This window comes from Cebus imitator, unplaced genomic scaffold, assembly GCF_001604975.1.
Source record: "Cebus imitator isolate Cc_AM_T3 unplaced genomic scaffold, Cebus_imitator-1.0 Scaffold346, whole genome shotgun sequence".
Classification (NCBI taxonomy): domain Eukaryota; kingdom Metazoa; phylum Chordata; class Mammalia; order Primates; family Cebidae; genus Cebus; species Cebus imitator.
In genome coordinates this window covers 730,365-746,795 of record NW_016107661.1, presented here as the reverse complement: position 1 = coordinate 746,795, position 16,431 = coordinate 730,365, and the positions used below count along the sequence as shown (strand labels likewise).

General features: G+C 52.6%; 1 protein-coding gene across 2 annotated transcripts in view; it reads right to left on the bottom strand.

Moving 5' to 3' along the window:
- Positions 1 to 1,715: 1,715 nt before the first annotated feature.
- Positions 1,716 to 16,431, bottom strand: part of SEC14L5 (SEC14 like lipid binding 5) — a 55,936-nt gene continuing 41,220 nt past the window's right edge. For both annotated transcript variants that reach the window (XM_017506043.2, XM_017506042.2), the window contains 8 exons: positions 15,852 to 15,940; positions 15,672 to 15,742; positions 13,712 to 13,883; positions 12,573 to 12,707; positions 10,918 to 11,052; positions 9,860 to 10,087; positions 6,917 to 7,095; positions 1,716 to 4,564 (listed from right to left, as the gene is read on the bottom strand). In XM_017506043.2, coding sequence (XP_017361532.1) covers positions 4,453 to 4,564; positions 6,917 to 7,095; positions 9,860 to 10,087; positions 10,918 to 11,052; positions 12,573 to 12,707; positions 13,712 to 13,883; positions 15,672 to 15,742; positions 15,852 to 15,940 — 1,121 coding nt within the window. In that variant the 3' untranslated portion in view covers positions 1,716 to 4,452. The remainder of the gene's footprint in view (positions 4,565 to 6,916; positions 7,096 to 9,859; positions 10,088 to 10,917; positions 11,053 to 12,572; positions 12,708 to 13,711; positions 13,884 to 15,671; positions 15,743 to 15,851; positions 15,941 to 16,431) is intronic.

Here is a 16,431-nt window from a genome sequence, read left to right as displayed (position 1 = left end):
CCAGGAGAGATGGACACCAGGGCCCTCACTTTCACCTGGATACCTGGCAGGTAAATTCCCAGCAGTGCTGGGCAGGGCCCGGAGATCTTCATATCTGTTTAATGCAGATATAACTGTGTATCTGGTTATCTGTTGTGCTTTTTGCCAGCTTGGGCAACATGGCCCTACCTCTACAAAAAAAATACAAAAATTAGGAGTGGTGGCGCGCGCCTGTGGTTCCGGCTACTCTGAGGCTGAGGTGGGAGGATCGCTTGAGACCAAGAGGTTGAGGCCACAGTGAACAATGGTCACGCCACCGCACTGCAGCTGGGTGACAGAGACCCCATCTCCAAAATAAAATGTGATTTTTGGAGACCTGTGTTCCTCCAAAATGCATTGGGGGGCACAGGGCTGTTGTGTGTATACATAATAAGTTGAATAGCATGCCCCAAAATTCATGTCCATCTAGAACCTTAAAATGTGACCTCATTTAGAAATAAGATTTTTCGTTTTTTTTTTTTTTTTAAGACGGAGTCTTGTTCTGTTGCCCAGGCTGGAGTGCAATGGCGAGATCTCAACTCACTGCAACCTCTTCCCCCCTAGGTTCAAGTGATTCTCCTGCCTCAGCCTCCTGAGTTGCTGGGACTACAGGCATGCGCCATCATACCCGGCTGATTTTTGTATTTTTAGTAGAGATGAGGTTTCACCATGTTGGTCAAGATGGTCTCGAACTCCAAACCTTGTGATCCACTCGCCTCAGCCTCCCAAAGTGCTGGGATTATAGGTGTGAGCCACTGTGACTAGACTGAAATAAGATCATTGCAGATGTAATTAGTTAAGGATCTCAAGATGTTATACTGGACCTAGGATGGGTCCTAAATCCAATGACTGGTGTCCCTATAAGAAGGTGAGACACAGAGAGGGAGGAAGGCTGTATGACTTTGGAGGCAGAGATTGAAGTGATGCGACCACGGGCCACAAGGTGCCACCAGAAACCAGAAGAGGCAAGGAAGGGCCCTCCCCTACAGGCTTCAGAGGGAGCAGGGCCCTGCCTCCACGTCGATTCTGGACTTCCAGCCTCCAGAACTGTGAAAGAATACATTCCTGTTTTAAGCTACTGTGTGTGTGATAATTTGTCACAGTGACCCTAGGAAGCTGATACAGTATATTTCTGCTTTATATATAAAAATCGTAGGCCAGGCACGGTGGCTCACGCCTGTAATCCCAGCACTTTGGGAGGCCGAGGCGGGCAGATGACCTGAGGTCGGGAGTTTGAGACCAGCTGGGTTTTTTTGGGAGGGTGGGGTAGAGTCTCTGTCACCCAGGCTGGAGTGCAGTGGCACAATCTTAGCTCACTGCAACCTCTGCCTCCTGGGTTCAAGCAATTCTTCTGCCTCAGCCTCCTGAGTAGCTGGGACTACAGGTGCATGCCACCACGCCTGGCTAATTTTTGTATTTTTAGTAGAGACAGGGTTTTACCATATTGGTCAGGCTGGTCTTGAACTCCTGACCTTGTGATCTGCCTGCCTCGACCTCCCAAAGTTCTGGGATTACAGGCGTGAGCCACTGAGCCTGGCGTATCATCCCTGTTTCCAATGCTCTAAAGAAAGGGTGTCCAATCTTTTAGCTTTCCTGGGCCACATAAGAAAAAGAATTGTCTTGGGCCACACATAAAATACAGTAATGATAGCTGATGAGCTGACAAAGAAACACACACACACACACACACTCAATGCTTTAAGAAAGTTTACAAATTTGTGTTGGGTTGCATTTAAAGCAGTCCTAGGATGCATGCAGCCCATGGGCCCCAGGCTGAACAAGCTTGCTCTAAAGTCTTTTAAACAACAGCCGGAAAATTCCTGTTTGAGCCCACAGAAAACCTCCAGGGTTTTAGGAAGATGGAGATGTGAGTTTATCCAAATAGAAAACATTTAATGCTGCTGGTTGGAGCAAATGATCAGGCAAAAAACCCATCATGTTTCACCGGCTCAAACAGACTTTGTTGAAAAGAATTATACTATTCTCATTGAACAATTAGTTTTACGGGGGAGGGGAATTCCAGAGAATGCAGGGTAGAAAGAAAAGAATCTCAAGCTCTCCATATTTCAACCTCTGGGAAAAAACCTTCTCTAACTGCCAAGGGAAATACCGCTCAGAATACACTCCTTCAGACTGGAGAATTTGCCCAGAAAACACAAGCAGTTTCGTCTTTTCTTGAGACAGGGTCTTGCTTTGTCACCCAGGAGGAAGTGCAGTGGTGCGATCATGGGTCACTCCAGCCTCGACCTCCAAGCAATCTTCCTGCTTCAGCCTCCTGAGCTACTGAGACTATAGGTGTGCACCACCATGCCTGGCTCATTTTTAAATTTTTTTGTAGAGACAGGGTCTCACTATGTGGCCCAGGCTGGTCTTGAACTCCTGCACTGAAGCAGTCTGCCGGCCTAAGCCTCCCAAAGTGCTGGGATTATAGGTGTGAGCCACCACACCCGGCCCATACAAGCAGTTTCTAAAAAAGACTGCACACCCAACTCAGAGAGAAAGAGTTCTTGAGTATTCTGGGTGCAATCATGAAAAACAGTGATAGGCGACCTCAGGAAAAAAACTGGAGTCTTTGGATGAGAAGCATTAAGTAATCAGAATGACCACTGACATTAATTAAGCGCTTTCTGCATTCTGGGAGCTGTGCTGAAGGCTCAACAGCCACTCTCATTTCATCTCACTACAACCTATTGAGGTAGGCACTGCTCTCCTCACTTTACAGATGAGGAAACTGAGGCACAGAGAGGTTAAGTCACCTGCTCAAGGTTACACAGCTAGTGAAAGGAAGGCTGGGGTTTGAGTCCTGGTCTACATTCAAGACCCAGGCACCCAGACACCAATGGTCACGATACTTGTGGGTTGCTTCTGTCCTGGTCGCAATGCATTAATGAATTAATGATGTAAGCAGCCCAAGCCAAGGCATCTTCAGCCTTTGGCTCAGGGGAAATGCAAAAGCTTGGCAATCCCTTCCTTGGATTATGTTTAATTCCAGGCCTCCCGAAGGCAAGAAGAATGACCTTGATAATGCTTCAGCGTGGGTCCCAGAGACCTCCACATGGAAGGAGTGCCGGCCGTAGCGACGCCACCATGGAACCTGCTGGTTCTGTGGTCCAGCTTCTCTTGTCCACTAGGGGACTGACCCTCCCAATCCTGCTGCTGCTTCTGGAGGGAATGCCAATCACAGGACCCTAGCTCCTTGCCAGTGTGGGCCACAGGAATGAACATGTGACTCAAGCTGGGCCAATCAGAGCCTTCCATGAGATTGGAGATGGAAAAGCATCTCTTAGAGATTGTGAACCCCGAAGTTACAGGCCCTGGGCTGCTGGCAGCCACCTTTGCCACCAGATGGAAGAAATAATGAGGTGAGCATGCAAAGAGATGCAGAGTTGAGAGGCCTGGGTGCAGGTGAAAGGCCTGAGGACGTTAAGCTTCCAGATTCAGCCATACCTGAAGCAGCCTCAGTCTGCGCATCGCTGCCTGAAATCAGCAGAAACCCAGGGCTCTCCCACCCTCTCCAATCAGGGATCGTCAGGGTTAGGCCACACTGGCCAAGTGCAGGGGACATGGATTTTCAGTGCAGGGTGTGCTGTTCCCCCAAAGAACAGTGCCTGTAACTCACTTAACTGCTCACCAAGCGCATCTTGATACTGCATAACAGAACGTTGTTATGCAATCAAATGCCAAGGTGAACACCCTGCATTTCTGCCTCCCCAGCATCCTTTCCTACTTCTTCCTAGGAGGGATCCCAATCTTCCTTGAGGCACCCATTAGCCCTTTTCAAAGCAGGTGGTTGGTTCCAGAGATGTGCATGTGATCCAGACTAGTCAATCCCTGCACCTCACTGCAACCCCTGGGTCACAGTGATTGGTCCAGATGGGGTACATGACCCTGCTGGCCAATCAGCATTCTCCAATGTCCCTGGCAACTGTGATAGGTTCAGGATTTGACCTGGGAACCACCCCCCTTCCAGGCTAAGACTCAACTCTGGGATGTGGGTAGGAGCCTTTGGGAAGAAGAGGCTCCCTTATGCAGGCGAGCTGCTGGTGGGGGAAGGGCACCTAACAGTGATGGTCCTCTGCATAGTGAAAGCAGAGCAAGACGTGGAGAGCGGGGAGCTGGACCTGGCTGACATCGCTAAGCCTGGATCCAGGGAGACACGAAGTTGTGGCATGGAAGATGCCTTGGTCTTGGCCTTGGTCTTCCTTCCACAAAGCCGGAAGGAGATGATTCTGTCCTTGCAACCTCAAGAGCCCTGACACCACACACAGGCCTGGGCTGGATCCTTGCCATCCACTCCACACACCCCAGCTTGGGTAGCATCTAGGCCTGGGGCTTCAGCCCACATGGTCCCAGGCCCTGTGGTGAGCTGGCTTCTCATTCTGGACATTTCTGGACACTGGAGGCCAGCAGGCGGCCCTGAAACACTCAGCCCGGCTATCTGGAGACCAGGGAGCTGCTATGAGACTGGCCGGAGGAGGACGACGAAGTGGTGGTGCTGAGCTGGGAGAAGCCACTGGTGCAGGATTCCAGGCTGGACATGGAGCCCCTGGGGAGGAAGGGCGTGGCACACGTTACCCTCTTAGGTGGCAAAGCCCTTAGGCTGACACACAGCAGTGGAAAAGCTGTTGATGCTGCAATGAGGCCCCCCAGGGCCCTGAGCCAAGTGCAAAGGGACAAGCAAGTGACACCATAAAGAGAAAAGCGCTACCCAATTCCCCACAACCCCATCTCCCCAGACGGAGCCCAACCTGCCACAGACCCGTCAGGGGCTCTCCTGACCTAAGGCCCCAGCATGGCCCGAGGCCACCACAGCCTGGGGACTCCCCGGCCCTGTGTCCAGTCTCACTCCCTCCTTGCTCTTTTCATTCAAACTCCACGGGCCTCCTCCCAGCTCTTACGGTGGACTTCGTGTGTGCTGAGTCTGAAGCAGAAGCCCCTTCTCTTCTCCCCGAGTGGTCTGGTTAACTCCTACTCCAAACTGCAGGGCAGCATCATCCACAAGTACTTTATTTTCTTGTATAGAGATGGGGGTCTCACTATGCTGCCCAGGCTGGTCTCAAACTCCTGGGCTCAAGCAATCCTCGTGCCTCGGCCTCCCAAAGCGCTTGGATTCCAGGTGTGAGGCACCATGCCCAAATCTCATCTGGAATTGTTGGCCAGGCTGGTCTCGAACTCCTGACCTCAGGTGATCCTCCCACCTCAGCCTCCCAAAGTGCTAGGATTACAGGTGTGAGCTGCTGCGCCTGGCCCTGGGTAGTTCTTTATAGCAGTGTGAAAACAGATTAACACAGTGACCTTGGTCTTGGCATCCATTGCTGCCCATAGTTACACTTGGATGTGAGCATTTGTCTCTACTCCATGATGGCACACCCCATCTGTGTGGTCCCTCCAGGATCCAAGCCACTTCCTGCCACCTGAGGGTTACCAGGAAATAGCCTTTGAACTGATTTTCTCATGAGGCTACAGGAGGACAGGGCAGTAAGGTTCTCTCATGCTGACTACCCTAGACAGGTTGGTGTGCAGCGTCCCGTCCAGCCCAGCCCTCTGGCCTCCACATGCCTGGCCTCAGAATCAGCCTTCCCAGAGGCAGCCCTCCAATGCCTGTGTCTATTCCTCTGTGTCCTTCTGGGCCTCAACCTGTCACCTCACACTGAGAACTGATGGCCAAAACATGTGGCTTCAGAAAGAGTGAAATCGACAGCCACCTGATAAGCTATGGGGCCCCTCCTTGGTTAAAGACTCCGGTCCAGTGTTCCTCACCCTGGGCTACCCATGTTCCTGGAATCCTTGGAGCTCCAGCTGGAATTTGGGGTCTAGACTCAGCACCTTCCTGGAGCCTCAATTTTACCCCCACAGTAAAGCATTTAAAATACAGGCTGGCACAGTGGCTCACACCTGTAATCTCATCACTTTGGGAGTCACAGGCGGGTGGATCATGAAGTCAGAAGTTCGAGACCAGCCTGATCAATATGGTAAAACCCCATCCCTACTAAAAATACAAAATTAGCTGGGCGTGGTGGTGCATGCCTGTAATCCTAGCTAGTCAGGAGGCTGAGGCAGGAGAATCACTTGAACCTGGGAGGCGGAGGTTGCAGTGAGCCGAGATTGCACCATCGCACTCCATCGTGGACAACAGAGTGAGACTCCGTCTCAAAATAAATAAATTAATTAAATAAAAAGAATTTAAAGTATTATTTTTAGATGAAAACTAACGCAGATGCATCACAAAGCAGGAGAACATGAATTCATGTTCTCTTTTATAAAATGCAAAACCTTGAAGAAATTGCCTTCTCCACCTCCAGACCTTCTCCTTGGTTTCTGCTGTGGCAGGCATACTGCATGCCCAGGGGACAGGCAGCTTCCCCCAACCATCTCATCCTTATGATACACCCACAGGGCCGGGCTCAGTGGTTCCCATTTAAGGAATGACCCACCTGAGGCTCAGAGAAGTAAAGTGATTTGCCTGAGGTCACACAGCAACCAGGAAGTGCTGGAGGTCTTAACCACTGGACTTCCCTGTCTCTCTGAAAGCAAGCAACTTTGGGAGGGTTGTCTAAAAGGCACTTTTTTAGAATATTCTAGAATATTCCCATGGAATTCTAGGAGTGAGGGGAGGCCCACATAAGAGGGCTTCAGACTCCCCTTCTCCTCCCCTCCAACTACTCCAGGGTTTCATTTGAAGGAAGGGCCCTGCTTCGGAAGTGGAGTTTGAGATGCAGAGCTGGGCCATCCTCATACCCAGTCGGGGGCTGGGTTACCTGAGAACTCCATCCATGCCCATGCTGGGCCTCCACCCCGGGAAAAGCTGACCCGGCTGGGAGACAAGCGCCCAGGCATCTGCTCTATAAACGGCCCCAGCGCCCATCCTGCCCAGGCCCCCTCTCCCCAGCCCTCCTACCTGAAGTCTTCAGAGGCGAGCACCTCACAGTAGTAGAGAAGTTTGCACTTGGGGCCTGGGCTGTGCAGAGCAGTCAGGACGTCATCCATTCCTGGGAGGCTGCAGGCCACGCTGCCAGGGGGGCTGTGCATTTGCCACTGCAGCAGGTAGACTCCGGGCCACCGGGTCACATGGGAGCCCTGAAACACAGCAGCGCTGCCCTGAGGCCCTGGGTCTTCCTGAGGACAGGTCGAGGGGGCTGAGCCTTCTCCGGCTTCTCATCACTAGGCTTGGAAAATGGGGCTCTTCTCTCTCTGTCCCTTTCGATAGTCCCCCAGCAAATCCTCCTGTCAGGACCTCTGGAAGCCATCATTGCTATTACCCCTGTATCCTGGGGCCAGAGCCTCCCTCTTAATCTGGGGAGGAGCTGAAGCCTGGGTGTGGGGGTGCAACTGTAGGATAACAGAGGCTCTTAAACACCTGGATTTGGCGGGGCTTTTGCCCTGCTGAGCGGGATTTGCAAACCAAGGGGATTAGGAGAGGGATTGGGGCCAGGAGCTCACAGGTGCTTAGAGAGACTTTGCAGAGGGGTCAGGGTGAGTGGGAAAGGAAAGTGTTTGTTTTTTACAAGAAGAGCAACTTTGTGTGGCCAGATGCAGTGGCTCTCGCCTATAATCCCAGCACTCTGGGAGGCCGAGACAGGCGGATCACCTGTGGTTGGGAGTTCGAGACCAGCCTGACCAACATGGAGAAACCCCATCTCTACTAAAAATACAAAAAATTAGCCAGATGTGGTGGCGCATGCCTGTTAGTCCAGCTACTCAGGAGGCTGAGGCAGGAGAATCTCTTAAACCAGGTGGCAGAGGCTGTGGTGAGCCAAGGTTGTGCCATTGCACTCCAGCCTGGGCAACAAGAGCAAAACTCCATCTCAAAAAAAAAAAAAAAAGAAGAGCAACTTTGGGTTGGCCTGGGTTGAGATGTTCATTGGGATCCAGGGGTGGCTGTGAGGGGCATGTGCAGGACGGCCCTCCACCCTCTCCCCCGGGAGACTTCGGTGAGATCGCCAGCGTCTGCCAGTGCTCCTGGAGCCGGTGCTTCATGTGTGCATGTGTAATTTGGGGTGTCAAAGTGATGATCCACTTGCAATGCTGGCCTCCTGGAGAATGTGGGGGCCAATGGGGGCAGCTCATATTCTGGCTACACATCCAAGTTCCGTTCCAGGACTACAGTTCCTTTGTTTGTTTGGTTTTTTTTGAGATGCAGTTTCACTCTTGTTGCCCAGGCTGGAGCGCAGTGGTGCAATCTCAGCTCACTGCAGCCACCACTTCCCGGGTTCAAGCAATTCTCCTGCCTCAGTCTCCCAATAGCTGGGATTACAGGTGCATGCCACCACACCTGGAGAGATATATATATATAACTTTTTTCAGTAGAGATGGGGAGTCTCACCATGTTGGCCAGGCTGGTCTCGAACTCCTGACCTCAGGTGATCCACGCGCCTTGGCATCCCAAACTGCTGGGATTCCAGCCGTTAGCCACCACGCCTGGCCCAAGACCTACAGTTTCTTTTGCATCAGTTCTGAAACCGCAGTGTGCATCAGAAATCTGATTACTGTCCTCAGGACCTTAGCACCTCCCCTTCCATCCACACTAACTTCTGACCCCTCCCCAGTACTCATGCTGCCCTCATGTCCACCCACCCTCTACCTGCAGCTTCCATTTTGTTCTTTCTGTTCCTTCCACCTGGAACATCAGCCCCTCTCACCCTCTCCCAGACCTAGCCACAACTCAAGGTCTTCTTCCATATTGAAGCCCCTTCAACGCATGCAGGTGACCTGGACTTCGAATTCCAACACACTCATCCTGCCCCCGTGTGTGTTAATGCAGTGGGTTGAACAGTGTACCCCCAAAATTCATGTCCAACCAGAACCTCAGAACATGACCTTATTTGAAAATAGGGTCTTTGTGGTTAAGGATTTAGGGTGAGGCCAGCCAAAGTGGCTCACGCCTCTAACCCCAGCACTTTGGGAGGCTGAAGCGGGAGGATAGCTTGAGCTCAGGCGTTCAAGACTAGCCTGGGCAACATAGCAAGACCCCATCTCTACAAAAAATACAAAATTTAGCTGGGCATGGTGGCGGGCACCTGTAGTTCCAGCCACTCAGGAGGCTGAGATGGCAGGAGAACTTGAGGCCGGGAGGTGGAGGCCGTAGTGAGCTGTGATCGCACCACTGCACTCCCAGCCCCGCAACTGTGTCTTGATCATGGATAGAATGAGACCCTGTCTCTTAAAAAAAAAAAAAATCAGGATTTAGGGGGGGTCCTAAATGCAGTGGCTGATGTTGTTACAGGGGAGAGAGAGATTTGTGACTCAGAAGAGAGACAGACAGAGGAGAAAGCCCTACAAGGACAGAGGCAGAGACTGGGATGATGCATCCACCCACCAGTAAGACCCAGCATTGCCAGGAGCCACCCAGGGCTAGGACAGAGGCACAGAATGAACCCCTCCCTAGAGCCATCAGAGGGAGCATGGGCCTGCCCACACCTTGGTCTTGGACTTGTGACCTCCTGAACTGTGAAACAATACATTTCTGCTGTTTTAGGGCATCCAGTTTGTGATAACTCATTACTGCAGCCCCAGGAAACAAATACACTCAGATCCTGTTAGGATTCCCATATCTCAGATGGAGAAACTAAGGCTCCAGACCCTGTGCTCCTCCCTAAGACACCTGCCGCCTCTCATCAGAGTGCCTCGTGCTTTCTTGATGCTGCATCAGCTGCCTGCCATTGGGCGGGTGAGCACTTCATTACATGAGACACTGTGTGTCTTTCCTCCACCCTGTCCTGCAGGGTCCCCAAGGCTGGGGACCAGCAGCCCATCTGTCCTCTGCTGCATGCTCAGGAGCCTGGCACATGGCAGACACTCAGTGCTGCCTGGTGAGTGAATGAGGGATCCAGAGAATGCAAACCTGGATGCTCTCCCCTTCCCGGCAGACGAGGGGAGCCTCCACGCGGCTGTAATCCCTGCCCAGGACCCAGCCTTTGTCAATCAGCTGCCCGCTGGCCCTGGTCCCCGGGTCCCGGGCACCCAGCCTGGGCACCTGCTTGGTGTGATACAGGCTGAACACCACGTCCCCTCGCAGGATGTCAAAGTCCCAGGTGATGACCGACTCCCCTTCCAGAATCTCCACGGCCACCTGCATGGAGATAGGCAAAGTCTGAGAGTCAGAGCCGAGATGGAAGAGCTGGGGTTGGGAAGACGGTGGCAGGGGGGCTGCGGGTGACCCCTGAGGTCTCCTTTCCCAGGCCACATGCTTGTTCCCTACAGGAATGCCCTCTTCTTAGTTTTCTCCTGAGACCTGGCCCGAAACAGCTCTCTGGCATAAGAATCCTCATCTCGGATGGGCTTGGAGGCTCACGCCTGTAATCCCAGCACTTTGGGAGGCTGAGGCAGGTGGACCACTTGAGGTCAGGAGTTTGAGACCAGCCTGACCAACATGGCAAAACCCAATCTCTGCTAAAAATACAAAAATTAGCCAGGTGTGGTGGCACACACCTGTAATTCCAGCACTCAGGAGGCTGAGACACAAGAATCGCTTGAACCTGGGAGGCAGAGGTTGCAGTGAGCCGAGATAGCACCACTGCACTCCAGCCTGGGTGACAGAGCAAGACTATACCGCTGGAAAAAAAAGAAGTGGAGTGTTGAATAGTGGTGAAACCCCATCTCTACTAAATATACAAAAAAAAAAAAAAAAATAGCTGGATGTGGTGGCCGGCACCTGTAATCCCAGCTACTCAGGAAGCTAAAGCAGGAGAATTGCTTGAACCTGGGAGGCGGAAGTTGCAGTGAGCCAAGATCGTGCCACTGTACTGTAGCCTGGGCAACACAGTGAGACTCAGTCTCAGAAAAAAAAAAAAAAAAAAGCATCCTTAATCCTCATCTCAGGCTGTATTTTGGGGTCACCTGACCTAAGATGACAGACACCACAGCCCAAAAGACCCTCCCCTGACCAGGTCCCCCTGGCACCTCGTGAGGGGCACCTCGGAGCACACTGGCTGAATGGTAGGTCTCACTCCACTGCCGCAGCTGGTCTGCATGCTCCTGCTCCTCTTCCGTCATGTAGAGAGACTTGGGGACCAGCCCTCCTTCGGGGACGTTACACTGCAGGTGAGAGATAAAGGGTGGCCTGTCAGGGCCAGTGGAGGCCTGGCTGGCCTGACCCACAGGAGGGTGCTGTGTGACCCCAAAGCCATTCATAACAGCAACCCCTTACAGACTGGGCTGTGGGCTTCCCCCACCCAAATTAAATCCCCAGGTCCACCAATGCAATATAGACTATTCTTCCCATTTCACAGAAGAAGGAATGGAGGCTCAGAGAAGTCAGGGCACTGACCCACGATCACACAGCAGAAAGTGAGTGAGCCTGGGCACAAACCCACGTCTTCCCACCCCCAAAAATAGGGGTGTAACTGTCGCTGCACTATGCCAATTGACAGATTTCCCCAAACCAAAGGCACCCTGGACAGCCAGGCCTTGGCAGAGCCCCCTGCAACCACCAAGCAATGATTCCCCCCACCATGTTTCACTTGCAGAAACACTGAAATCAACAAGCAAGTCCACCCTTCCGTGTCCTTCCATAAGTCACTCTCAGATCTGCAGGCCTGTTTGCTAAAAATAAGTCGTGTGTGCCACATGTCACAAACGGAGAGAGCAGACAAGCCTGGAAAAATTCCTAGAAAAAGACTTTTTTAATCCAGAAATGATGCAAGCTCACTGTTTGGTACTTCCTTCTTTTAGACGCGAAGAGGGCCCAGGCCGCTGGTGACCATATGAGATGGCAGGGTTGTGACCGAGGATCACCCCAGCCTGTCATTTCACCCCCAGGGGAGGCAGGAAAAGGGCTCTGGACACTGCCTCCCTTGAAGTGGTGGCCTGATCATCTCAGGCTGTGTGGCTGTGGGTTCGAGACCAGTTCTAGCTCCAGGGTTCGGAGCTGCAGAGACATTCGAGTCACATCCCCCGCAGTGAGTAAGCGGCTAAACTCACTGCTGTGGCCGCATGCAGGGGCTCACGTCTGTGATCCCAGCACTTTGGGAGGCCAAGAGGGGCAGATCATCTGAGGTCAGGAGTTCGAGACCAGCCTGACCAACGTGGAGAAACCCCATCTCTACTAAAAATACAACATTAGCTGGGCGTGGCAGCCCACGCCTGTAATCCCAGCTCCTCGGGAGGCTGAGACAGGAAAATTGCTTGAAACCAGGAGGCAGAGGTTGCAGTAAGCTGAGATCGTATCACTGCACTCCAGCCTGGGCAAAAAGAGTGAAACTCCAGCTAAAAAAAAAAAAAGAAACTCAGTGCTGTTTAGCAATATCTTTGATGGGAATACAGAATGGGTAAGCCTTTGACTGCCTTGTGTTTAGGTTTCCAGAAACTTCTATCTCACTCACTATGTTTGAAGGACCTAAGGTAAGCCCAACCTCAGAAAGGCATCACCTCTCTTTGAAGCAGCTTCTAAAGCAAGCCCAGTGGCAGCTGGGAGCCAGCAAGGCCCTCCCCAAGCAGAGCATACGTGCAGCACCCAACCCTCCTCCACCTCCCAGCGCCACTCCGGAATCCCAGCCTCCCTGCCAGGAGGGCCCCCTCCTCCAGCCCAGGTCTGGCTGCGGACGTGGACGCCTCACCACACTCTCTCCCCCAAGGAAGTCAGGGATCACTTCTCTATCCAGATAGTCCACAAGGCCCCCGGGTCCCTGGTAGTTGCTGCCACTGTAGATGAGAAACTTGTGCCTGGTGTTCTCGTTGATGAAGGGGCTGATCTGAAATGCGGACATAAAGGCGAGATGGTAATGTATTTTTTAATTAAGACATAATTCATATAACATAGAATTAATCATTGTAAAGTGCACAGTCCAGTGGCTTTCGGTGCACTCACCAGCACTTCTATCTAGACACATTCACCTCCCCAAAAGGGAACCCCATTCCCACCCCACAGTCACAGTCAAATCTCCCCTCTCCCAGCCCGTGCCAACCACCCATCTGCACTCTGTGTCTATGGATTTGCCTATTCTGCACATTTCTTTTTGTTTTAGTTTTTGAGACAGAGTCTCATTCTGTCGCCCAGGCTGGAGTGCAATGGTGCAATCTTGGCTCGCTGCAACCTCCATCTCCCGGGTTCAAGTGATTCTCCTGCCTCAGCCTCTCAAGTTGCTGGGATTACAGCACCCACCACCATGCCTGGCTAATTTTATATTTTATTTTAATTTTGTACTTTTGTATTTTCACCATGTTGGCCAGGCTGGTCTTGAACTCCTGACCCCAGGTGATCTGCCCGCCTCGACCTCCCAAAGTGCTGGGATTACAAGTGTGAACCACTGTGTCCGGCCCTATTCCGCACATTTCATATAAAGGAGATCACATGGTACATGTGCTTCTGTGTCTCGTCTCTTTCACTGAGCCTCATGTTTTCAAGCCCTCTCCGTGTTGGAGAATGGATCAGTGCTTCCTTCCTTTTTATGGGTGAATGCTATTCCATTATGTGGTTGGAACAGTATGCCACAGTTTGTTTATTCCAAATGGAATCCATTTTAACACTGAGCTCTAAATCACATGTTGGTAAGGAAGGAAGGAGGAGAGAGAGAAGGAAGGAAGGCGTCCTTGGCATGGCAGGAGACAGGCCAGTTCAACAGGGAATGTCATAAGCAAGAGATGGATGAGGAACCTGCAATCCCCTCGTGCAGGGCCCTCTCCTGTCCCCAGCCCCATTGCCCTCTGTGCTGTGCTGGGCCCCCAGGAGGAGCCCAGCCCAGGCTCTGACTCTTACCAGCGTCCAGAGCACGGGGAAGACTCGGGGGGCTCGCACGATAAGCAGCCGGCCCAGGGTCTCTGGGTAATTGTCTTCGACCACCTCGATCATCCGCAGCAGGGCCTTCACCCCTGGCCGCCACAGGTGCCGCATGTTGAGTCCCTCCAAGTCCAGCAGGCAGGTCCAGGAGCTGCGGGAGAAACAACCCCAACTCCACCTGGCTCTGCTGCCTCCTGGGGCTACCAACACCCTCCCTACAGGGGATGAACAGAGAGGCTCCGAGAGGCAGGGCCGGGAGCAGAGTTGGGGGGGGGGGTCCTGCCACAGTGGGGAGCCCGTGCAGCAAAGAGGATCAGAGTGTGGACTTCAGGGCCGAGCACCTGAATTCAAGTCTCACCTCCATCCCTGAGAGCCTCAGGTCAGGGGCACAGACCCACCCTTTCTCTAGGACAGTGGCAAAGGGAGTAATAATCTCCATCTGAAGCAACTGCTGTTAGGATCAAGTGACATGGTATATACAAAGCTCTCTGCAAGGACAGGCATGCTGTATGCCCTCAATTAAAGCTGGTTGTCATGGCTGGGCACTGTGGCCCACGCCTGTAATCCCAGCACTTTGGGAGGCTGAGGCAGGTGGATCACCTGAGGTCAGGAGTTCAAAACCAGCCTAGCCAACATGGTGAAACCCCGTCTTAAAAAAAAAAAAATGCTGGTTATCACGAGTGACCATTTAGGCTTAGTGTTCCATGACTGGAATGCTCAACGCGTAGAAGTTATTCCTATCCTCCTGCTCAATCTCATCACCAAGGTCAGATTGTAAAAATTCAAAAACTTGTAACCTCAGGCATAAATGAGTTCACTGTTGAAAAGACGCTAACTACTAAATAGAGCAGAGATGCCAAGAGCACGCACTCCACAGTCAGACGGCCACGGTTCAAATCCCAGTTCTGCCACTTGCTGTGTGACCTTGGTCAAGTCCTTAACCACTCTGTGCCTCCGTTTCATTAGTACTCATTCATTAGGTAAATAAGTGTTTGACTGCAGTGGCGGGTGCCTGGCAGCCTCTCCCTCTGAGATTTGTTTCCTTAAACCTGCACACACCTCTGCAAAGCGTCCCTTCATGACACCTCCTCATTTGAGCCATCTGGGGTGAATTATGCTCCCAGCCAGGACACTGATTGACTCCCACTTCCACCCCAACATATATCTCCTGAGAAAATCTCCAGAGACCAGCCTGGCCAACATGGTGAAACCCTGTCTCTAGTAAAAATACAAAAATTATCTGGGCATGGTGGGGCACACCTGTCGTCCCAGCTACTTGGGAGGCTGAGGTGGGAGGATGGCTTGAGCCCAGGAGGTCAAGGCTGCAGTGAGCTGTGACTGCATCACTGTGCTCCAGCTTGGGTGATAGAGTGAGAGCCTCTCTCAAAAAAAAAAAAAAAGCTACTTTGCAGAAGAGGAAGCTGCTGCTTAGAATGGTTTGCTGCCTTTGGGGGCGATGCCGCCGTAAGTACTGGCTCTGGGAAACAGCTCAGGAACAGCAATGCGGGGGAGTCAGAGGACAGTGGGTGCCTGGATGTGCCATGGCACCCTGGAGGTTGGCCTGCGCTGGGAGACACAGCCAAGGCAGAACACGTGGTAGACAGCTGATGTCAAAAAGCAAAGTCAAGGAGATTGTTGAGCAGAGTGGCAGGGTAAAGTCTTTGAGCCAGAAGCCAGACGGGACCCCAGGTTCAAATCCAGCTCTGCCGTGAGCAGCTCACAAGCTTCGACGGGATTATCATTCTGAGTCTCGGTTTCCTCATGCATAAAAATGGGGGTGCTCACGGGCCCTGTCTTGAGGCCCAGAAGACCGCTGTGGAAACCGGAGGAGAATGAAGCCCCTAGCACACTGCCCGGCGCAACGCACACAGACAATGGACCCCCTCCATCCTCTGTTTTTGCTGTTTAGGGAGGATCTGTGCCCAGCCCAGGTTCTTGCCTGATGGGACGGCCCAGCTGCCTTGTGCTCCCCTCACACCGCTTCTGTCCTTCCTCGTTGACAGAGAGAACCTGGAGGGAGAGACAGTGCTGCTGAACGTCCACCTTGCTGCTCCACCCCATGCAGCCCTTCCCAGGCCCGGCCCGGCCACGGGGTCCAGGAACAAGGCCCCTGACTCACGTGCCGCAGCAGTGCCTCCTCCCCCACGGCCTTCATCAAGCCCTTGGTGTCCATCTGGCCCAGGCGGAGGATGTAGAGGGGGCGGCCGTCTTTGTGGGTGGGGCCAAGCAAAAAGAACAGCTCGTTATTTCCAGGGCTGCTGAGGAAGGGGCAGGTCACAGCTGCAGGTGAGGGCCTCACCTCCTCAGGCTGCAGCCCACCAAGGCCCGATCCAGCCTTCACTTGCTAACATTCCGACTGCTTCCAAGAGGGGCCGATGCCACTTATTTTGAAAGGTGGGAAAACGGAAGTGTTACAAGGAGGATAAGGGCCAGTGCAGTGGCTCACACCTATAACCCCAGCTTTTTGGGAGGCTGAAGCAGAGGATTGCTTGAACACAGGCATTTGAGACCAGCCTGGGCCAGAGAGTGAGAACCCTTCTCTACAAAACATTGTTAAAAATAGCTGGGTGTGGTGGGGCACGCCTGTAGTCCCAGCTACTTGGGAGGATGACGTGGGAGAATTGCTTGAGCCCAGGAGGTTGAGGCTGCAGTGAGCTGTGATTGCACCACTGTACTCCAGCCTGGCAACAGAGTAACAA